A 25,360-nucleotide genomic window follows, 5' to 3' on the forward strand; every position below is an offset into this window, starting at 1 on the left:
TTTCAAATGGGAAGCGGGGTATGATGTGTGCATATTCATTCACTTCTTAGTTCTCACCTAGAATTACCCTTAGTAAAAATGAAAAAAGATAAACAGCAATTTATTTCCATACCTGTATAGAGGATGATTTGGGGCAGTGGTAAAAAAAAAAAAATGTACATGTTCCCCTTCCCCCAACCCCCATTCCTCCTGGAAATTGGACACAATCTATTCTTCAATGGAAAAATGTCCAAGTGCCTCTTCTGAGTGAAAGCTAGCTCCATAGAAACCCAAAACAGAAGCCACAGATATATTTGCTTAATAGAGTCACCAATAGGCTTTTGGGGACTCATGCTAGCCCTATGATTTAGGATTCCGGTTTAGAGTAAAAGAAGTAGAGGAAACTTCTGATTCTAAACATAGTACTTACTAAACCTATGAGGGAGCCCAGTTGTTTTTAAATCATCTGCTTTTTCAAACACCAAGAGCTTTCTCCTAAGGCAGCAGATACATGCATGAGTTTCTGTGTGAGCACTGGTTGCTGGAACTTGGTTTTCATCTGGAGTTTCTGAAAGTGTCTTTGAGCATTTTATTCTTTCTTACCAGGTTCCAAAGAAGAAATGGTCAGCGTAGTGGTGAGTCAATAACAGCATTCCAATTAAAATAGCCAGTCAGCCTCAGTCCACATCAAGTCTCTGAGCCCACAATGCAGTTATTACACGCTAAACTTGGAAAGGGAAACCTGGCTATTTCATTAGCCCTTTTCTGGTGGCAGAACTATTAATGCAACTAATGTCTGATCTGAAGAAAAAATGAGGGAACAGGAACGGATCTGGTCTAGGAGCAGCAACTTACATTTTTGAGCAATTATGTTTCTGTTGATCATAGGCTCATAAACTTAGAGCTGTAAAAAAAATCTTAGAGGTCATCTAGTCTAACTTCCTTATTTTCTAACTAGCTATCTGTAAAAAGAGAGTGGGGCTGTACTACATGACCAGTGAGATCTCCTATGGCTCTAAATCTATGAAGCTATAATCACTAGAAAAATTAAAAACCACAAAACAATAAATTGATGGTACCAGATGTGGCAGGTACTATTCAAACTTAAGAGGTCTTGGCAATCTTGACCCTCTTTTTCTCTTTGATTTTTTTTTCAGAGTTTAAAACCAAGACCTTTAGTCAGAAGGATATTATCAACAATTGGGCCACCCCAACAGTCAGCCTTAGAGAACAATAAACAAGGGTCTAGGACTATAGCAGGCAATCCTCATTTCCCAGAGCGAGGATTTGGCATAGGATGGGCACACCACTCCGTTTTTTCAGTCAGGGAGTATTTTCCCTACAAGAGGTGAGTTTTTAAATGAACTATAGCATCATTTTGGCAAATTGAAAGAGAAAGATTACACCTGAAAGAGACTTCAGCCCAAAATTATCACAAGCAGCAGGAAAGGGGAATCAAAATGGTATAAAAGTAGTCTGCAAGTATAAAATAAAATTAATAATTAGGACCACAATGGAAGAGGTAAAAAAGGTAATACAGTAACAATCTAGAAATAGGCCAGGAACAATTTTAAACTAGCACTGAGAGTCATGGAAAGCTTTCTGGGGGTAGCAAAAGAACACAATCCAATTTCTTTTACTGAAAAAAAAAAAAACAATCTTTGGTAAAGATCTTATTCCATTTCTAGACAGTTCCTTTACAGAACAAGTTTCAACCCCTCCCCTGGGGTACAGAAGCTTCAGTTAAAAGGAAAGGATGACAATGGTCACTCAGTTCTAAGTTGTTATAAAGAATAACGTTAAAATTGAGCATGTTCTATGGCACAGTCAACCAACAATCAACAAGCATTTATTAAGTACCTAGTACATGCCAGGTACAATGAAAAACAGGAGTGAGACACGTAGCATATATAGAATACAAGGTAGTTTAGGGAGTGAGGAAGGGTACTAAGAGTTTCAGTGATGGTTGAGGGAGAACAGGAATCAGAATGACAGCTCTAGAGATAGAAGACACAACTCAGGAGTCACCTAGTCCAATTGCCTCCTGCTTCTTTTACAGTTGAGAGCTGGCAGAAGGGAATAAACTTGTCTAGGGTCAACCAGGAAATAAGGGGTAGGGGCCTCTACTATGGCTCTGTCCTAATCCTATGTAACCTTGCAATAAACTATACCTGGGTGGCAACTGGTTGCTTCCTGTACCTCTACACTAGAAAGGCACTAGTCACTAGGACAGCCCAAGCACCTACCTGTACCTAGCACATCCCACAAAGAAGCAAAGCAGGCTGCCGATCACCCTAACAAAATGGGTTGTGTACAGGGAAGCAAGTCAAAGAAAATAGCGTTAGTGCTCAAGATTCTCTTTTGAGCATGGAACACAGCCAAAGTACAGTTACAAGGCCGTCTGAGGGATCCTGGGAGCTAATGAATTCATTTTTCAAATGCCCTTGCGTTTCTATTAGTCTGCTGATAAATATGCATATAAAAGGAAAGTTGAAAATAACTATTTTGAGATCATCTTGGGATTAAATATAAAAATATCATTGCTGGATCTTTAGGAAATAGATACAAACTGAGAGGATTTTATAGCAATTATGATAAACCAGAAGCTAGACCATCTGATTAAAGTTCAAATGGCTGATCTCGAGATTCATCATCATCAAGAAGAAAAAAAAAAAGTCCTATGGTGCGTTCATTATGCACATAACATTACCTTAGGCTCTTTGGACATGCAAACTAAACCCAGTGGCTAGCCTCAAGATCATAACAGAGCAAAGAACACAAAGAACACATCAAAACAAAAATAACCATACTCTTTACAATCTGAAAATAAAAAAGGAATGTGTGTGTTGGGGGGAGGGGAGTGAGAGGAATGCTTCTGAGCTCTAGCATTAGGGTTTTTTTAGATGAATAATTTATCCAGTATCATTACATTAAGTGTATTGGCCAGTAAATTACCTACTACGACATCTGCTTAACAGAATTTAGGAATATTGTGAGAGGTAGTGGATTACTAAGATAGTGAGCAGAATCAACATCTTTTGGAATATGATAGAGCTTCTTGTGACAAAGAGGAACACAAGTGATTTATTTATAGTACCCACTTGAAGGCTGTACATTGTAACTACTGGACTTGAATTGAAATGAAACCTCAAGAACAAGAGATGGCCATTTTGAAAGAGAGAGAGGGAGAAGTGGAGGAGAGAGGGAGACAGAGAGAGAAACATACATTAGTAACCACTGACAACCCTATACCTTCTCTCCAAGTCTTTTAAAATCATTATTTCTTACAGTGTAGGGCAGAAGCAATATCCTTATAAATAACAATTAAGGAGAGTCACAGTCACCTTTAAGAAGTCAACTGAAACACCCCCCCCCCTCCCCACCCCACACACGCATTTCAGGCCATTGGAATGTGCTACTGTTTTGCTAACTGCTGACACTTGCTAACATCATTGGAGGCTCAAGGCATCAACACTACTCCGTATCATTCACTAAATCTCTAGGAGTAACCTCTCAGTTTTGTCATAGAAACTTCTTTTTCTAGATAATGAAATAGTCCCCAGCTGTGGCAAACAACAGTCCCATCATCTCACCAGCAGCACACTGAGCAATATGAGCTCTGTGGAGCACAACATTCCCTGTAGAGGTAAGCGCTGGCTCAGCTCTGTCTACAAAGAGAACAGTGACATCCAGTGGAAAGTCTCCTTATCTTCAAGGTAAGTTATCAGTCCCATGCAGGGTGCTCAGTCAGCCTGATTCCTGGGACATCTTTTGTACTAAGAGATAAGCTACACGGTTTCTTCCAGATCTGTCTACAAAGCTCCTGCCAAGGAATGGAAATGTGTGGGTATCCAATTTCCAAAAGACACATATGACAGTCACTTCTAGTTTTCTGGGTCTAGGACAAGTCTTGTATTTCTGAGGTAATCAATGTACATTTTCACTGCTCCAAAGTGCCTGCTGCAACTGAAGCCCCTAATGTCCTTCATTTTCTTAACCCATGAAAAATCCTGACTACCTTTCTTCATGGCCACAGAAGAGGCTTCCTGAGAACCGTGGAAAACACTCTTTAGTAACCCTGGAGCAACATTCAAAGAAAAGCAAAATTTAAAAAGCAAAGACCTTCAAAGAAATTAATTTTGAGATAACCCCCAAGGGAACATGAACCATTCTGATAGATTTTCCATGGTAATCAATGAAAACACAGACTCAATCAGAATCCACCATCCTTAGAGGACAAGGGATAAACTTATCCTCCAATCTTTATAAATCCAAAACCCATTAAAACCCATTTCACTGAAACGAAAAAAAAAAAAACTATACTCACACAGCAGCAACACATCCAATGACAATCCTGAGACTGAACACATAAATTTAGATCCTGTAACAACCTATTTTCTCCTAGTTCACCATCTAGTCCCTAATCAGCTTTAACGGGTTTGCTATTGCTCAAAAACTGAAGGCCTATACACACTCAAAATAGAGTAGCTTGCCAGAAACCTAAAAGGATAAATTTTCTGGAGCAGTTATAATTTTATGGTAATATGCTGCTAGCATTCTAATGGGGGAGGGGGGAGAAAAGAAGTGCCTCTTAAGAACCCTAATGTTCTCAAAAGGTACTGGGTGAGTTAAATAAGAAAAACTGAGGACCTGAAGGGTAAATTGTCTCTGTTCTGAGAGTTTTCAGAGGGAATGAGAAAGGAAGATGGCAAAAGGAATATACTAATGTTTTTTAAAAGGAGGAAAAAAGGAGTGAAATACTATTTCTCATAATTGGGGTACATGAGAAGAATGGACAAAAACACAAAGGGTAGACAAAATAGATATCAGATGAATCTTACTCACACATGAACAGAACAAATGAGACTTGAAAACGCACAGTTTGATATAGACATACATTAAACTCAACAGGGAAACAGGTGGGGATAAGGGAAAGGAAGGTTAAGAAGGAGAATGATACTGCAGAGAGTAGTCACACAAGAAAAACAAACTTTCTGTTCCCAAAGGGATCATTAAAAAGGGGGAGAGAAGAAGCAAAGAAACAGAAGTTTAGGGGACAGCTGAATAAATTGTGGTATACGAATATAATGCAATATTACTATGTCATAAGAAATGATGTAAGAGATGATTTCAGAAAATCCTGGGAAGTAAAAACTGATGCAGAGTGAAGTCAACAAAATCAAGACAACAATTTATATGAGAATAATATTGTACAAAGGAGAACAATTTTGAAAGACTTAAGAATTCTGATCAAAGAAATGACTAACCATATCTCCAGGGGATCTATAATGAACATGTTAGGCATCTCCTGGGAGGTGACATATATTTTTGGACATGAACACTGCTTGGATGTTTTGCTTGACTATGGTTTATTTGCTAAAATCCTCCCCCCTCCCATTTCTAACTGGAAGAAATGAAAGAGGAAGAGGAGGAGGAGAAGGGGAGTAGAGAAGGTAGGAGAAATGTTCAGAAGGTAGCACACACAAGCAGAAAAGTTTTGAAAATAATGGACTGAATTGATAACTTTTTTTTTAAAGCAAGCAGTATGGAATTCACAATTTCATATATATGCAATTGTCTCTGTTTATATGGAAATGCTCATTTGTGTCCCTCTGTAAGGGCCAAGTTCAATTTTCTTAAAAAAGTAGTCTGACTAACTGATCAGGGGAACATAGGAAGAGTTATTAGGCTGAAATGAATCACTGGTATGACATAGTTAAAGGATATTCTATCTCATTTCTGGACCCTTACACTCAGCTAAGACTAAAGCTATCCAAAAACAGTTCACTAAAACCAAATACAACTTAGCCTTGATAAATCAAAATGAGGCTTTTGTCAACTGATCCCATTTCTACGGGAGGCTCTGACCCTTACTAGCAAATTATTTAACCTCTCTCAGCCTCAGTTCTGCATCTATAAAACAGATGTGATATTCCTTGTACTATTTGGTCTTATGGGATTATTGAAGAAAGCGCTTTGTAAACCATATAACTTTATAGAAATGAGAGCTATTATTTCACTCCTCCCCACGTATGCACTCCCTCCATTTGTATGGTTCACAACCATCGGTCTTCTCATTCAGTACCATTCTTGTCTGCATCAATCAATCAATCACTAAATTCAGGGTGCAGCGGAGAAAACAATGGACTAAGAGTTTGAGCCCTGCCTGTGCTATATACTTGCAATGTGGTAAGTCCTTCTTCTTCTGAGTCACAATTTCTCTCTCTGTAAAATAGGCATATTAATTTCTTGCCTATCTAGCTCACAGAGCTATGACAAGGAACAAATGTAAGGTGGATGGGGAACTTTTAAAACTGCAAAGCAGTGTACATATGTGAAGAATGATCATTACTGAGGGAATCTGCCTCCACTGCTCTGCTGGAGATAAAAAGAGGTGCTTTGGATTGGTAATATCCTAAAACACAAAACTCAGAACACTAACTGAGAATCCATACAGAGGGGGAAAAGAAAGAGAAAATGAGAGTTGGAAAGCCTGGGTTGGTGCCAATGAACAGGAAAGGAGTCCAAGGAAAGCAGAAGGTGGGTGGCAAAGAAGTACCCTGAGGAAGAGTTACGGGATAACAGTGACAACAGTCAAATTCAAATAGAAACTTTTGTCTGCAGGACACAGATTAACTTAGAAAACCACAAATTAACATTATCTATGGTGTATTGTATTTTTCTGTTGTTGTTAAACATTTCCAGATTATATTTTAATCCAGTTTGGGAAGCATCCAAGCACAAGCTGAACATCTTTCCTGTACAACCCAGATAGTCCCAGGTTCAGAAGGCAGGGGCATGATGACAGGCCTGTCCATCAGCATCAAGTGGTGTAGGAAGGGTGCAATCATTCCTACATAGACATCTATTTAACTGCTAGAGCTTCATGGGCACCTCTGATCTGGGACAGTCCCAAGAAAAGCCTCAGCTTTCAAATCACACTAGATTAAATTCACTGATGTTTTCATTGTCCTCCTCTACTCTAAAAGCTAACTAAGTTGCATTATCAGGCAGCAGCAAGGAGGTGAGTTCCCTCATTAGCTTCAAGTGATATTCCCATTATAAAGGCAAGACCGTCTTTTCTCCCCTGCACTCTAGCACTGCTTCATCATGGCTTGCTCTACTATATTTTCCAATAGATCAAATACATTAATACACAAGCCTGTTCATCATGACTAGAAGAAAAAAGAACACACTTAACTATTCATATTCGTATTTCTGACAAGCTCAAGGACAACACGTGTAAAGCCAAACTCTTTCTTTGGAAATATGTTAAGTATAGAAAATGTGTTTGGCCACAGACATGATCCATGTGCTGGTAATCAGTGTCATTCAGAAAGTAAAGCAGATTGACCCAAAGGTGGGATCTGCAGGATCTCAAAGTTAGTTAAGCCCTTCGGGAACCAGTCCAACCCATTAATTTCACAGGGAGAGGAAAGCAAGACCCAGAGAGAGGAAGGAACTTTTCCAAGGTCACGATCAATTCATGTCAGATCTGGCACTAGAAACCCAGGTCACTTCTTAGCCCAGTACTTCTACAGTGTACTTCACAATGCACAGTAGTTGTTACAAGCCAAGATTTTGGAAGCAGCTCTCTCAATCCTGATATTTCCACTTACCTTTTAGTAAGCTTCGACCTTCACCTGCAAAATGGCACCAGGATCCTACCTGAAAGGACATTCCTGACTCCAGGGCTGGTACTCTAATTCACTGCGCCACCTAGCTGCCCCCTTTTACTGTTTTTAATGCTGCTAAAGTCAGGGAATACTAGGTACACCAATTCTCTTGATGTTCATTCCTGGTTCTCATTCCAAATCTTCAAATACCTAGAATAACACAAAAACTGAGGTTCTCTGTCTGCCACATTTATGAAGATTCTACTGGGGAATCTATACATACAACCTCAAAAAAAACTCTTTCCAAAGCAAAGGTCTATGTTACTACCCTACAAAAACCTCCAGTGGTTCTCACTGTCTCTTATATAAAATGCAAATCTCTCATCTTGGCCTTTAAGGCCCTTCACTAAGTTGGTAAGAACTTCAACCTTACCTTCAAACCTTATTTCATACTACCCATAGATATCACAGAACCTGAGAGCTCAAAGGGAGTCAGAGGCCATCTAGTCCCACCTATAACTGAAAGGAATCCTCACTACCACAAGAAAAGAGGTCTGCGCACATTCACAAGCTATGCTCAAGCCAAACAATTAACTATTTCTCAACTCAACATCGCATTTCCCACCTCCATTGATTCAAAAAACCCATTTTCCTCATATTTCTCCTCATCAGAATCTTCATCTTCCTTCAAGATTCAGCTCTGGTGCCACAACACATGGGAAGCCTTTCTTAACGCCACCCAGGTGTTGGTGTTTTCACCACCCTTCCTCAACCCTCACAGAAGAATGTAATTCCTTAAGAACTGCTTTGTCTTTTCTTTGTAACTCCAAACACAGTGCACTGCACACAGCAGGTGCTTAATAAATGTTTGGCAAATTTGAATATGTTGAACTATATCCAGAGAGAGAACAAACCGGGCCTGAAAACAGGAGGTGCACCAAGTATGAGACAGTGAGAGAAATAAAAAGCATCTGTTCACTTTGGGGAAACCATTTCAGTGGTCTGCCCAAAGGTGATTTCAAAAAAGGAAAGAAGGATTTATTTTGCAAAGTTCCATTCAGCACCAAATCACTGGTATGTGTCACTGTCTTCTTTCTTTGACACTGGATTGGGAGGCTTAGCCATAGCTGTACTGACAACCTGCTATAAACGGTAAAAGGAGGAGAATGAATGGCACTTGTCTTCTGTCTACTCAAAGGATGTCTGACGTCTCTGAAGCCAAAGGAGACAGAAATATGTACTGTGAATACAGATGCACACAATACCTGTATTGTATATGGCCACCTCACCTGACAATAAATAACCCAAGACCAAAGAATTGCCCCTTTGGGATATGCTTCTGCTCTCTCTTTTACTTCCTCTCCTAAACACAGAACCAGGCGACTAGAGAGTGGCATATACACATCAGCTCCCTCAGGCTAAAGTACATTAGCACAGAGAAACTGGTAGACCACAGTTCCATTTTAACCGATCACTACAAAAGGGTCAGTCAACTTCAAACTAGCCCATCTCCTACACAATGAGCAATGCATTTGCACTGATTAGGAAGCACTGAAGCAAAGGGGGAAGGCTACTGTACAATAAATGAATGGCACATGGTGTTATGTGTGCGTGTTTCTCATTGCTTTGAGATATTCTGCTCAAATGCTATCTTTGTAATATTGAAAAAAAAAGTGAAGGATGAGAGCTGGGGCAAAGGAGAGAGCTTTTCTCAAAAGGGCACCCAATTCTAGTATCTATTCTTGCTCTAAAGTCTTCAAAAATGAGGCTTAAAAACACACTAATAACCAAACCCCCAGTCAACAGTCCCATTCATTCCAGTTCTACCCAGCCACCCTAGCACAGGAAATCTAGGCCAATATAGGAAATTGTTGTCTTTAACTCTTATAGGAGGAAAAAAATGTGAAGAGGATGAGTAAAGCATTCACATTATTATTGTTCAGGACCAGGAAAGATGTTGCAGTGACCAATAAGTCACGTCGCTCTTTGGAATAATGAAAAAGGATATAATTCCAGGAATAGCTAAACTGCAACTAATGCATACTGCACATACCACAATGACCAGATTTGTGCATTTCCACCACAGAAAAGATGATATAACAGTGAGAGAAGTTATCACACAAAGAAAGTCATAGTTGGACATACAACCTTCTCCCCCAACTCCCCATAACCCTCTTATGCGCTATGCGAAAATGTACTTCTCATGTACTATTGAAAGGAAATCTGATGTAGCAGAAAGAGGGACTGGAATTCAGGAAACCCAAGTCTGACTCTCAGCTATCCCTTCTGACAATGACTAGCTACATTCTCTGTGCCTCGATTTCCTTATGTGTAAAATGGGGTTGATAATAGCTGCACTCTATTTCAAAGGACTGCTATGAGAAAAGTACTGTACAAACCTAAAGCACCATATGTGAAATGTTATTCTACACTACTCTGTATTACCGTTATCTGTGTTTGAGTCTTCTTTCCACTCCTAGACTATGAGGAGCTCCATGAAAGCAGAATGTCATTCACCTATATCTACCCCAAAGACCCTGCCCAGAGTAGGCACACAGGAACATTTACTGACTCTGTCCTTGCATCAGATCTCCTTTCACTTTTTCCTCTGAAGCAAGAACACATCCCTTTTAATTCACCAGGTGTGTGTGTTGGACTCAACTCAAATGGCTTCTCAATCTTTTGCTCAGAATGGAAGATAGTAGTAACCATCTTGCCTTGAACTTTAAGGGATGAGAACATTTATTGACACTTTTAGGGAACTACTTGTTCTTTAGAGTTTTGACTATAGGACAGCATTACAATGTAGCCTCTTTTTGAGGGGCAGAGCGGAAAAGGAAGTCTTTGATAGCCCACTAAAGTAGTGTATAAGTATGTATGTATGTATGTAAGTGAAATAACATGTCAAATGTCAGAAGCTAAATTTAGCAGAGGGATAAGTGTATCTGTTGAAAGGAAGCAATCAATGTTGGAAACAACTTCTGCTTTCACTCTAAATTACTACCAAGGATTAGGCATTCCAAAAGGTCCTGTGACACTAGGCTGCAAAGTTAATCTAATTTTCAATGGGATTAATGGAGAAAGAAAAAAAAGATAAATTAAAAAGCAAAAACCATTAATGAGCTGAACTGAGAGCACTTTTCATACATAGAAGGCCCTAAATCTCACACTTTTAATGATGCTTTATTGTCAGCTGATCTGGAAAAACTTTTTAAAGACCTAGGCATAGTCTAACACCAGTTTCCTTGTTCTTTGCTGTCTTTGATATGCCAAATATAGGCCTAGGCTTAAAGCAGTACAGACAGTCACTGGAATGTATTACCTTTCCAAACGAATCCTGACCATGTACTCAAACTAAAGGACCACCTCAAAGAATCCTGGACTCTCCTGCTGAAGCTGTCAAAGATACCAATTAATGCCCAGCATGAATTTTGGTTCAATTAAAATACATACCACTCCTAGATCAGTACCATCTTTGAAGCACTATGAACATTCCATCTTCACATCAAAACCTCCTGGATGCCGTCAATGCATAATTCATAGCCTCTCCTTAAAAGATAAATGAGGACCTCTCCTATGAAAAGGCCCTTTGCATCTTCAGAACAGGATTTATTGTTTCTACTCAAGAGGAAAAACATTAAATCGCATCTATAAACAATGGTTCTTTCAGGTCTCTTGCTGATTATAGGCAGGTTAATATTGTCAAAAGCCAATTGAATAGGTTAGTAACTTTCATTCCACAATTCTAAAATAGGAGAAAGTTACACAGACACAAGTGATGAAAACTGATCTTATCTATGAGTCAAGGAAGAACAGAGGGAAAACAGAGCCCATTATTCTCATCATGAATGATTAGGAAATGGTTTTGCTTTTCAACATGAAATATGCCTAAAAATAAGTTGTAAATTTCTACTCACATTTGAAAATAGCTCCATCCAAAGAACTGAGTACTGTTCAGAGAGTGCTCAAAGAAATGTCTTTCATCCAAAAAATGTGAGATGGAACTGCTCATTCAAGGCCCACAGCAGTATGGTGAAAAGTGTTAAGTTGATAGGAATTTTTCAGAGATAAAAGGGATCATTATCTCCCATTCATGGGGATTTCTTTTTATATAATTTGTAGGACCTAACCTAATCTTGGGGCCCTCTGTTATATTTGTTTAAATGAGCCTGCTGGAGCCAAATTGGCTAGACCCTAAACAAAGAAGTTACTTAACTGGATCATATAGAGTGACACCTCAAAGTCTGTGCTTTATCATTCAATCCCACAATAAAAATTCTGGTGTAAGGGAATCTTAGAGCTGGCATACCAGACTTGTTCAATGGGATCTTTTGAACCATCCTAAACATGGATTAAAAGGCAAAAGTTATTTAGGTACATGTCAAAAGAAAGTAGGAAAACTAGGAAGTTCAACAAAGCTCTGCTTCCTTCTGTCCAGCCCCTGATGCCTAAACATACAAAAAACACTTTTCCAAATGTTCTTCTGGACAAAAATAAAGAATGAGGAATACAAGGCTCAAAGGGAAAATATTTGAAGCAGACTACAGCAGGTAGGAAGAGGAAGTTCTTTCCCTTCAGTGTCAGTAACAGTACCACACTTTTCAGAATTCATATTCCTTCTAGGTATTTCATCTAATCAATAAAACAGCCTATCTTGTAGACCTTAAACCTCAGCTTTGAATTGGGTTTTCCCTGGTTATAAAAGATCATAAATGAGAGCACCAGATTTAGAAACGTCTTAAGTTCCTAATATAGGTGAACTTTCTTATATTTCCCATCAAAACAGATGTTATTCGGAAATGACTATGGGTGGAGATAAAGCTAGGTGCTCCCAGAGTGCTTAAGAATTCAGCACGGCTTCTACAAAGGGCATCTAAATTCTGCTACAACAATTACATGAATCTGCAGGAAGCCATTTAGTCACAGACTGGTTATCAAACATGCCACCGGCGATATCAACCTAGAGCAAAGAAAATCCTAATCCCTTCCTACCTTTAAAAAGAAATACCACCAATGAAGACAGATCCCCTCCAAAAGATGATTTGGGGATTAAATGTATAACAGGTACTTTAAAGGAAAAATTCTTAAAGATAAATATTGCCACACAATCTAATAGGGCTTATACTGAAATTTCACCTGTGACTCCACATGGCAATGTGACATGGAGATTTGGCCATTTTCTTGTAAATGTCTCTGTGATCAATGTAAATGGTCAACCAGGAAGTCTGAGTCCAAAATGACTGTCAGAAGGAATTATTCAGTGTGATTTTGCAAATAACTAATGTTCCCCAGATAAATGCACAATCCTTTCTCATTAATCCTCTCTCTGTAGTAGTAATCCATACTGCATTTTTTCCCATTTATTTTATGACTATGATAGGCAAGTGATAGATTCCACCCCACTACTAAGCCCTTTTTTTAAAAAAAAAAATTCCTGATCTGCTCCCACAGACACAGACATACCAAGACTCACATTAACAAAGCCAGTGGAGACAAGTAGGTAGAGGAACTATGGAACCTGTAGCCACATAGCTGAGATTTTAAGATGCTTCATCACCTGGAGAAAATAAGGCCCTGCCCAAGAACTAAAATTATAGTCTTGGAGTTCCCCAAGACCTCCAAGGCCATCTAGTCCAACCCATCTCTGAACAAAAGAACTCACAGATATCCAAGTTATCCAAGTCTTCTGTTCGAAGAACTTTAGTGAGAAGGCCACAGACATTCTGCCTCTTGAGGTTCCTCTTTTGGATAGTTCTGAGCATTGGGGAATTTCTCCTGGTATCAAATCTAAATGCTGCTCTCCAATTTCCATCCATTGCTCCTAGGTCTATCCTGAGGACCCAGGAAGAACAGTCCAATCCTTCTTCCATACACATGTGTGTGCATGTGCTCCCAGGAGCACATCCCCTCTCAAGGAAGGAGGGACCTGGTGTAGCCCAATTGTAGTGTGAATTTGCTAAGTAACAGCTGCATATTGATCCATTCCAATATATTTACACAAATAGCGTGACCTCTTCCCAGGCAATTCTCAGATTCAGATTTAATTATTGGCATTCTCAGAAAAATTTACTGATTTTTTTCACTCATTTATTCACACTGACTCAGATGTCCAACAAGAAGTGTGTGACTGAAGCTGTTGAGCAAAGAGATTCACTGATATGAAACTTGAATGGGAGTAGAAAAATATTATCAGGATAAAATAATAAAACCTGATTCCTTGGAAGACAATCAGTATGAATTATAAGTAGTAGACAAAGTATCCAGTTGTTTTCAGCAGTAAACAACAAAGTAAAAGATCAGAAATATTACTTATGAACACAGATAGCAATAAACAGAATATAGGTAATAATAATTAGAGTGAAAGTGAGATTTCAAATACAAGGTGGTAAAAAAGATCTCATAAACATTGCTGATGCTTGATGGGATGGAACTTTTAACTGAAATATAGCAATGGACAGGTAGAATATATTCAAAATAAACAGATCCAATAGCTCTGTATGCTTTTTGGTAGAAATCACAAACACAAAGGTAGAAGCACAGCATCAAGCACATAGTGAAGATAAGAGGAATCAGAGAACTCCAGGGAGGGAGAAGTGGTATTGATCTTGAAGGAGCCGGAAAACAGGGGGGAACATCATGGGAGTAGAGTATTGATAAAAGTAAACAGACAGAGATACATGGAAGACACTTCCTCAATACAGCTCAAAAAGCTGGAACTACGGTGAAACATGCCACAATGAGTAAATACACCAATAGAAACATCTGCTTGAGGTCTCTCACTACTAGAAGCAGGATTTCTGCTACGTTATTGGCTTCTCTAGCTAGTCACTAAATTTCTCAAAAGGGAGAGGAAGCCACGAGGAAAGCTGCTGCTCTGGATTTACAGTCAACAATAAAAACACATATCCTGCAATGACCTTAGGATACACTGACCATGTCATCTCAAAAGCTTCTAACAATGAGAACACTGGAGTTGGATGTAAATCCTAGATTTGAGGGGGAAAAAAAGATTTTTAATTCTCAGAGACTAGAGAGTTATGATCTCATGGCCTAAGACGTTAAATAGAAAATAGCTAAGGAAGGATAAGACAGTCTAAAGAACAAAATTCTAACAATATGATTAAAATTTATACTGATGAGGGAAAAAAGACATGAAGGTGGAGTGTGTCTATGCTTAACTATACTTCAGAAGGAGGTGGATGGCATGGCTAGAGTGAGGGCCTCTGAGTCAGGAGGATCTGAGCTCAAATCCAGTTTTAGACACTTAGTGATGTTTGACTTGGGGCAAGTCACTTCACCACCGGTGGCCTCAGTTTTCTCATCTGTAAAATGGGGAATAACAGCACCTACCTCCCAGGATTGTGTGAAGATAATATTTGTTGAGCACTTTGCAAACTTTAAAGCATTATATAAATGCTAGCTATCATCCTTACAAGGAAGGATTCTATGGGGGGAGGAGAAAGGGAGAAGAATCACTGGGACGTGACGTGATATTTTTTAAAAGGGTACCAATAAAATATTTTAAAAGAAATGAACACAGATGGCTATCCAGGAAGTTCCTAAAAAGCTTTTTATTGCTCTTCAAAGAACAATAACTGATTTTACAAATATTTATAAGGCATCTATAGTACACAAAGCACTGTGCTTTCAGGGAGAAAAAGAGGAAAACATGATCACTGTCCTCATGGAGTAATAAAGGAGGGAATTTAAACATGGCAGAACACAAAACAGCGACACAGACCTTTAAGATTAGTCTTGGGAAGACTACGAAGCCCAAAATAAGCAGGTTTGTAGAACATTCTAAGGATAATAAAAAAGGTTTTTTTTTAAATGCTATATTTGGAAAAGAAGATGAACAAAGAAGGAATAGGCCTATTGCTTAGGGTATTAATAATAGATGGTGTCATGGTAACAGCTGAGAGAAAAAAAAAGCAGAACTATTCAACTCTCTGAGCTTTTTATTTTGTTCCCATCATTCTGTTCAGGAGAATGATCTTCCAAATAAAAGAGTGAGCATGAACATGGGTGAAGGACTGAAGTGCAAATAGTAAGAAGATCATACGAGAGGGCTTAGCCACTTTAAATGGGATCAAGTCCCTAGACCCAGAGAAGTTACATTCCAGAATAATGAAAGGACCTGCTGATATGGCCTAAGAACTACTATTAGTCATCTCTGAAAAATGAAAGCAAACAGAAGAGATGCCAGAAGACCAGAAATAGCAATTTTCAAAATGGCAAATTTTGGGAACTATAGGCCAGTGAATTTGACATCAAGCTTCAATCAAATTCTAAAACTGGGTTATTAAACAGATGTTTCATGAGGATGTATCTGAGAAGAATAACTAATATAACAAATGGACTCAAGTTTGAAGAGATCTAAACAGGCTAAAATGAGAAGTCCAAATACTATCCATCACCAAGCATACATCTGTATGGTACTTTATACTTTACAATGCATTTTTACATCCATTACCATGAGAACTCTGTGAGAGAAATGGAGAAAGAAACACCTCCATTTTACAGAGGAGAAATGGAGGTCCAAGGAGGTTTGGTTGTTTACCTGTGGTCACACAACTAGTTAAGTTGATGACAAGATATAGATTAGAACTGAGATTTTCTAACTTGATCTAAAGTTCTCCTCATTTTATCTTGTTAATGGAGTTAGCTCTAATTAATGTCAAATCCCAATCAGGAGCAGAGAATAGTGCATTACTGAACCAGTTAACAGCATGATCGGGAAGGGCTGATGGCCTGAGAGGATGATGAAATGAGGAGACAGTGAAAAGGCGGAGGGGAGCAGGAGGCCCAGCAAGGACCAGTTTGAGGGCTTCCAGAAGATGTCAGAGGGATACATAGCAAAAGAAGGTATCAAAAATTCCTGTTTTCCTAGAAACTTCCTTTGAGGGCTACACTGGAAGCCCTTTGTTAGGGAAAGGTTAGCAAAGAGAAAACCACACATGACACTCAAGTTTGATAAGAAATAACTTTTTAAAAATTTAGATATATTCACAATTATTGAATACACATGTGAAACAGCCATACCATGTTGAAATATACATGAATACAAGTTAATGAATAATTTCATCTGCTTTTATAAAACAAATTTTTACCATCTTCCCCCAGCTGCCAAATCCATCTCTCCTCCAAACTGCCCTATCCCTAATAAAGTCAACACTACCTTTCCAGTCAATCAGCTTCTCAACCTTGGAGTCCTGCTCAATTCTTCAATCTCCCTCTTCTTCCCCTCCCCTCATTTTATAAGAACAGCTGCCAAGTCTTGCCAGTTATACCTTGACATGCCTTGTATTCATCCTCTTTTCTCCACTCACACTGCCACCATCCTCATGCAGCTCATCACCCCTTGCCTTAACCACAGGAACAACCTCCTAACTGGATCCAGTTTCCCATCTCCCTTCTCCTTCTGTTTTTCTTAGTCAAGAATCTTCAGTAGCTCCCTAATGCATTTAGGTTAAAATACAAACTCATCAATATGGCAATTAAAGTGCTCATGATCTGGCTCCAGCCTAACTTTTCGAAGCTTATTGAAAATTATTCCCCTTCTTACACCCTCCGTTTAAATCAAACTGTCTTACCTGCTGTTCCCCAAACTTATCACCCCATCTCCCACATCTGTACCTTTGCACAAACTGCCCTCTGCCTGCAGTGGGCTCCTCCCTTCCCAGCTCTGCTTCTTAGAATCCCTAGTTTCCCTCCAAGCTCAGCACATGGGCCAGCTCCATCAAGAGGCTTTCTGGATGCCAGCAGTTCTTAGTCCTCTTTTCCATCCTCCTCAAATTACAGTGAGAGAGACAGAGAGAGAGAGACAGAGAGAGAGAGAGAGTGTGTGCATGTGTGTGTGTGTACACACACATATATATAGTATTATTCTATATGTGTGAGATTTTACACACACACACACACACACCTGTTTACAGATATATAAATGCACTAAGGGACTTCAACATTTTGATGTTTCCTTAAACATGGTAACCTCTCAGTTCCTTAGTCTCTTCAAATCATTTGGTATTCTTTTATTCCACTTTTCAGGCAGCATGGTTTACCAGGTACAGTACTGGACTTGGAGTCCAGAAGACCTGGGCTCCAGCTCTGTCCCAGATACCAGCTCTGTGTGACCATGGGCAAAGGTCTCTTAACTTCTCTGAGTAAAACGAAGGAGTTAACACTCTCTCCTCCAGTTCAGAATCTTATGTCCTCCCAGGTACAAGCTGTGTGCTAGGAGCTCCAAAGAGAAGGCAAAAGGAAGAGTTCTTAACTTCAAGGGGTTTATGTTTTATGGGGAGGGTACAACTAATGCACAGTGGAATGACTGCCAGTGATAACCATAGTCATACTGGGAGGTCTGGGAAACAGTGGCAGCCAAAGATCAGAAAAAGGCCTTGTACTAAGAAGTGGCTGAGTTTTACTGTGTGTGTGTGTGTGTGTGTGTGTGTGTCTGTGTGTGTGTGTGTACACACAAATATATATACTATTACTCTGTGTATGTGAGATTTTACTTACACACACACACACACACACACACACACACACACACACACACACACACACACCCCTGTTTACAGACAAATAAATACACTAGGGGACTTCAACATTTTGATGTTTCCTTAAATGTGGTAACCTCCCAGTTCCTTTGTCTCTTCAAATCACTTGGCACTCTTTTATTCTACAAGGACACTTGTCCTTTATCTCACCATTACCCACAAGTGTTCTATATACATGATTAATTCCAAAATTCCCTTAGATGACCCTAACTTCCTATCTCTCCTAGTAATTCCTTCCTCTCAAATCTGCCTGTCCATGACATGACCTTCAGTCTCCTCCACCCTCAGTAATCTCCAAGTAACTTCCTACCCCTATTCTAACTTCATTTTTCTGTCCTTCTAAATCTTAACCCTATGGTTAACCAGTCCAACACTGCACTGTCCTCTATTCATACCTTGCACCCCCTGCCCCTCCACATCCTACCACCACTCATGCCTTTCCAAACCCCAACTATGGATTTCTCCCACAATCCACCTCCAATCCTATTCATATGCTAACTGAACAGTGCTGGAGAGTCATGTATCCACAGTGACTGGGTATACTCCAAATTTTAAAGCTTGGCTCAAGCACCATCTCCTTCATCAAGCCTTTTCTGATCTCCCAGCTATTAGTATCTTCCCCCAAATTACCTTGTATTTATTTTGTACATGCACATTTATATCCTGTCTTCCCTATTAGAATGTAAGGTGCTTGAGGCGGGGGACTATTGGCCTTCTGTCTGTGTCCCCAGCACTTAGGGCAGTGCCTGACAACATGCCAAACTCTCAATAAATGCTTGTCTAATTAGACGGTTAAACTAAGGATCTCTAACTTAGTCCCAAGCTCTCTTCAAAACTCAGCCACTTCTTGTACAAGGCCTTTCTCTGATCTTTGGCTGCCACTGTTTCCCAGACCTCCCAGTATGACTATGGTTATCACTGGCAGTCATTCCACTGTGCATTAGTTGTACCCTCCCCATAAAACATAAACCCCTTGAAGTTAAGAACTCTTCCTTTTGCCTTCTCTTTGGAGCTCCTAGCACACAGCTTGTACCTGGGAGGACATAAGATTCTGAACTGGAGGAGTCTAACTTCTTTGTTTTACTCAGAGAAGTTAAGAGATCCTTGCCCATGGTCATACAGGGCTGGTGTCCGGGACAGAGTTGGAGCCCAGGCCTTCTGGACTCCAAGTCCAGTACTGTACATGGTAAACCATGCTGCCTGCAAAGTGATGAATGAATGCTTGTTGGATGAATGAATAAGCATACTCCATTCTAATATCTGGAAAAGACACTGGGTTTTGATTGAAGTCAAACTCAAAATCCAGTAGTATGATATGGCTTCTGAAAAAAAAATAGTATAAACTCAGGGTCCATTATCAAAAGTACAATATCTCAATCAAGGGAGTTAGTGTGCGCCGGTCAATTCACACCTGAAGTTGTTCACCATACTGCATGCTGCATTTTAAGAAGGTTAACAACAAACTGGAACACAACCAGAGAATGGTAACCAGGATAGCAAAAGGTCTGGAAACCACTCAGTTCAATGACAAACTGTTAAAGGGATGTTCAGTCTGAAGAAAGGAAGAAATAGAAAGGGGCTAAATCTGAGGTCAGCAGATCTAGGTTCCAATCCTGGCTCCAACAGCTAGTGAATACGTGACCAAGGATGATAGAATACATGCAACCTCTCTGTCCTTAATCTCCTCATCTTTAAAGTAAGGGTGCTACTTGTCTTATAGTTGTGAGAGAAAACATTTTGGAACACAAAGTATAAAACATGAATGATAATCATAATTACTGATGATAATCAGAATAATAGGCACCTGTGAGCATTCTTCAAATAGCAAGAATATTAGCATCTCCATCTCAGGGTTGTTGTGAAGATCAAATGAGATAATATGGAAAATGCTTCATTATTAATATTGGTATTTTTTTTGAGTGTTTAAATGGCTACACCTAGAAAAGGGATTAAATTTATTCTGTGTAGTCCAAGAAGGCAGAAATTAGGATCAAGTGAACAGAAATTATAAGGGGGAAGGTTTAAGCTCACTTAAGAATCTCCTAACGTTTATTGCTGTCAACTACGTGGCTGGGCCTAGAATTAGAAAGACTAATCTTCCTGAGTTCAAATCCATCCTCAGACACGTACTAGTGGTGTGATCCTGGGCAAGTCACTTAACCCTGTTTGCCTCAACTGCTTCATCTATAAAATGAACTAGTGAAGGAAATGGCAAACCACTCCAGCAGCTCTGCTAAGAAAACTCTTAAATGGGGTCACAAAGAGTCAGAAACTACTGAAAACAAATGAACAGCAACAACAACAAAATATATGGAATAGGGGCAGCTAGGTGGTGCAGTGGATAGAGCACCAGGCCCAGAGTCAGAAAGATCTGAGTTCAAATCCAGCCTCGGATACTTTCTAGATATGTGACCCTGGCCAAGTCACTTAACTTCTATTTGCCTCAGTTCCTCATCTATGATACGGGCACACACTAGAGAAGAAAATAGCGAACCACTCCAGTATCTTTGCCAAAAAAAACCCCATGGACAAATCCATGGAGTCACAAAGCATGACTCAATGACTGAACGACAACAATATACAGAATGGGTTGCTTTATTAAACAGTAACTACTCCTAAGTGGAGGTGATTCAAGCATAGTCTATCAGGGATATTGTAGAAGAGATGTCTGCAAAAGGTGGAAGATCAGACTAGATGACTCAGCGATAAGATTCTACAAATAAAAGCTGGAAGATATAAAATGAGGGTGAAGACTGGTATAAATCTGCGTTGGGTCATGAATAACCCCCTCAGGCCATGGCTGGAAAATATTTTATTGGCACAAGATGAACTATCATGAAATAGCCACACACATAGCCCCAGTCACCTCCACAGCAAACTAAAAACACAGAGGGGAGGGGGACTGGTCCCTACAGGGGAAGAAGAGAGAGTAGTTCATGTGGCTGGCTGGCCAGATAGGCCCACCTAGGAAACATCTGCCAATCTCAGCTCTACGTAGTTTGGGTAGAAGTCATAAACCAAGTGAAACAGGATTAGAGGGAGATGGCTGAGAATCAGATCAGTCAGTCAAAAAACAAACAGGGAAATCAGAAAAATCCCATGTTCTTTTCTTGACTTTTGCCAAGATTTACTATGTGACCTTGGAAATATCACTTCCTGGTGAGTGAGTCAATTTCCTCATCTGTTGACTGCACAGTTGGCTAAGGCTCAAAAGCATGACAGATTTAAATAGGTTGTAGGCAATTGCATGTTAAGTACTCAGAAAACACTCTGGATAACAAATTCCACATATCAATACTTAGCTTCCGACATAAGTACCAGGGCTTTAATGAACGAGTCGCATGTTGATTGTACAATTTTAATTTGAACATTGTGCATTCCTTAAAGACTCCTTCTTAAATTTACTGGAAGTGGTTTGGTAACAGATGAACTTCCTTCTGGTGGTTTTCAAAAGTAAAACATTCTGAAATCAGGGCAACCTTCTAAGTTCCACAACTGCTCGCTCTTCAGTAACTCTCCTTAAGCCACTGGGTCCAGCCTGGTTCTACACCAGAAAAATCACAACTTCCTGAAGCCTCCCACAAAGAGACAACGTACCAAGGAAAACTCCCTCTGGCACACAGGTTAAATAGGAGACAAAGGAAAGCCAGAGCTCTGCCCACAGAAATCAAGCACATATATTGTCTAATCATTTTTTAGGCCTACCTGTCTTACATAACAGAGAATTTCATTAATAAACAGCAAAATGAAAGTATCCAAGTGTTCTTTGTGTTTCAGATTTCGTAATAAAAATCTTCATGCGTAGGAAGCCTCTCTCTCCTACCCCAACTTTTCTAAATCCTGTTATGCCCCACTAATCCCAACTCACTGACAAAGTCCAAGATTTCAAAAGCTACTTCACTTACCGGACTCTTGGCATCGCCCCTTGCACCGCCAGATCTATGGGTCTTCAGAGGATCTCCATAATTAGTAGCATCAAAATTAGATTTCCATACCATCACCTGAAGAAACAAATGGACGTATACATTATGTCTACGTGTATATACATATACATACACACGTCTCTACATGCCTATGTGTATGCATATGCATACGCACACATGTGTATCAAACCACATATGGGTCTTATTCAGCTGTGGAAATAAGCCTCTACCCACCTAAGAAACAGGAGAAAAATTGGGTAGCAAACACAAAGGCAGGTAACCAGTGGGCCTAAACAAAAGAGAAAAACTGTTTGCTATTCCCTGGCTATTTGGTTTTCCTAGAAAGCTGTGTATTTTTCGCAGTTAGATCCTTGGGTTTTTTCATCCTAGTGACTGGGCAGCAAGGGCAGAACAGAACAGTTTGAATTATCAGGGGGTGGTAATGTTAAGTGCAGGAAGAATCAATGCATTTTGTAGAACAAGGGCAATTTTTACAGGCTTAATGACTTTTAAAGTATGGCTGGTTCATACATTCATTTGGCTATTCAGCCGAAAAATGTGAGCCCACTAAGAGTTGAAAAGAAATAACATATCAAGAGGTCACTCCTTTCTCAGGATTTTGTCAGTTCTGAAAGTCATGAGGGTTGGCCTATGACCTTAAAGAAATATTCACAATCTGGATAGAGTCACTTTAATTCAAGTAAAATTTTTTTTTGACCAGTCAAAAGGTACCAAAAACTGGACTACATGGCAACAGAATGGAGATTAAGAAAATAATTACATCTTTTGCAATCCAATCTCAGTAAGATGAAGTAAAACTAAATGGCTAAAAAAACTCAAAAGGGAAAAAAAGCAGAGACAAATAAATGCAGAGACGAATAAATTAATACAAATACACAGGGAGGTAGGAGTAATAGTTTTTAAAATGTTACAACTTCCATGTAATTAAAGGAAGTCAGCCAATCAGTTTAAGAGCAAACTGCAATCAAAAGCCAAATCAAATGGTGTTAGGGAAGGCACAAAGTAATCATCAGCATGAGTCTAGTAAGAAAGAGAATGCTGGCCTAGAAAAAGTCAAGAATTATAGAATGAGACTTTTTCAAGCATTCCTGGGTGTATGGGGTGGCTGTGGGCTCTTTGTGTTTAGGCAAGGAAAAAGCCAAAATAAAAACAGCAGAAAAATCTCTGCGCATGTATTATTTGGTAGATCCATTCTAAAATCCTATCCCATTAGATTGTAAGCTCTGTGAGGACAAGGACTGTCTTTGGTTTCTTTTTTTATCCCTAGTACCATGGCTGGCACTATATAGGTACTTAATGAATGTTTATTTGATGAGAGGAAAACAAAGGAATTACAGAATGAAAAGCTTCACACTTGTCCTTGTCATTCTGTAAGCCACAGACACTGGGACTCAGGAGCGAGTTCACAACTGGCTCTGTGCCTTCTGCTATTCACCCAACATGTCTATGTCTCCATTTTCCTTTCTAATAAAATGGCAACAGAAACCTAGATTCACCCCCATAACATTATGGTATCATAACCAAGTGGAATCAAAGCATTCTTTAAGGCAAAGGGAACTTTTACAGGTTTAATAAATTTTCAAGCTATGTATACCTGCAAGGCTGGTGCTTACATTAATGACTTTAAGATATTTGTTAAGGGCTCCAGCACGTGAAAGAAAAACTAAATGTACATTTAAAAATTCCCATCCTTATACTGGCCATTTGCATCAAATCCAACCCATATTCTCATGTACTTAAATTTCCCCCATACAACAGAAAAGGGAGAAGAAACCACCAAAAATAAGAACAATGGAGAAAATTACGAGTACGACATACCTTGTTTTACCAAGTGGAAGCAGCTAGTCCTGAAGGCTGCCATTTTTTCTAATTAGAGAATGCACCTCATTTTAAAGTCCACAGGTCTCCAAACACAAAGGAGAAAAGAGTGGCATGGCCTCACCATCTAGAGTCCAAATGTGTGCCGAACAGATGTTTATACTTACTTGCTCATCAACACCTCCAGAAGCAAATAATTCCCCTGATCTTGAAAAGGCAACACAGGTAGCTGGCCCCTGTTATTAGTTGGGAATGGAGAGGGAAAGAGGAGAAAAAGAAAGAATGATACTAAATTATAACATGTAAAGAGAACAAGAAAAGTTTATGTTAAACTGGTGCTAATACAAAGCCTTTAAAATATAAATAATTCTCTCCCCAGGACTGAATCTTAAGCAGGAGGATGGCATCCTAAATATGCATCTCTCTGGATGATTCATAATTCCAGAAAAATGCCGATAATCTGTACCTGCTCCCTCCACCTTGCCCCCCCACATCTGGTCCCCTTCTTCGCCCTACCAATATCAAAAAAGTTGTCCATAAGCCATTAGCTATCCTGCTTCCAAGAGACTCTTTCCCATTTCTAACTACTTTCTATCTAAAGGATGCCCACTTCTGTTAACTCTCTAGTAAGGCCCAAGGCCTTATGACTAAAGGCCTTAAGCCTAATGACTCCTAAATCTACACATGCAGTCCTAGTCTCTCTCCTGAGCTCTAGTCTCATGTCTCAACTTCCTATTGGCTATTTCAAACTCAATACCCTGTAGACATCTTAAATTCAACATGTCCAAAACCTGAATTCATTTCCCCCCAAAACTTTACCCTCTTCCAAACTTCCCATTCCAGCCAGGGGCAACACTATCCTTGAAGTCATCCAGGTCTTAATGTAATCACTGACTCGTCATTCTCCCTCATTCAGCATATTTAATCAGTTGTTCAATCCTGTTGTTTCTACGTAATACTTCTTGTATTGCTTGTGTACTGCTTCATAATACTTCTCATATGTGTCTTCTTTTTTCTCCTTACATAAGCACCATTCTAGTTCAACCCTCATATTTTGTCTAACATGTTCATCCAGTTTTCTGAACTGCCCCCCCCCACTCCCTTGCATGTTCTTTATTACTGGTGATGGTTCTCTGGATGAGAAAATATTATACATGTAAAGGAAAGTAATTTCTTAAAATAAATTTTTAAAAAAGAAATAGCCCATGAGCATCCTGTGTAGTCCCCAGTCAAAGAAAAAATTACATTTCAAGTTTCCAAGTTGCCTAGGGAATTAAAGCAAAGTTCACCAAAGTGCACAGCTGGACCGTCTCTAGCTCACCTAGCAGAGATAAAAGTGCAAGTGCTGCTACACTCAATCGAGCCTGCAGACATCTGGTTCCGTCTCTGACAAAGGACATGAAGAAAGCCATGGTTTCCTTCCTTGATACCAACCTCAAAGGTT

The 25,360-nt window shown here is 39.5% G+C and overlaps 1 protein-coding gene across 3 annotated transcripts in view; it reads right to left on the reverse strand.

Moving 5' to 3' along the window:
• Positions 1-25,360, reverse strand: part of POC1A (POC1 centriolar protein A) — a 179,566-nt gene that overhangs the window by 91,639 nt on the left and 62,567 nt on the right. For all 3 annotated transcript variants that reach the window (XM_036738720.1, XM_036738719.1, XM_036738718.1), the window contains exons 8-9: positions 24,084-24,152; positions 22,060-22,155 (exon numbers count right to left, since the gene is read on the reverse strand). In XM_036738720.1, the coding sequence (XP_036594615.1) occupies positions 22,060-22,155; positions 24,084-24,152 (165 nt within the window). The remainder of the gene's footprint in view (positions 1-22,059; positions 22,156-24,083; positions 24,153-25,360) is intronic.

Source organism: Trichosurus vulpecula, chromosome 9 (genome assembly GCF_011100635.1).
Source record: "Trichosurus vulpecula isolate mTriVul1 chromosome 9, mTriVul1.pri, whole genome shotgun sequence".
NCBI lineage: Eukaryota > Metazoa > Chordata > Mammalia > Diprotodontia > Phalangeridae > Trichosurus > Trichosurus vulpecula.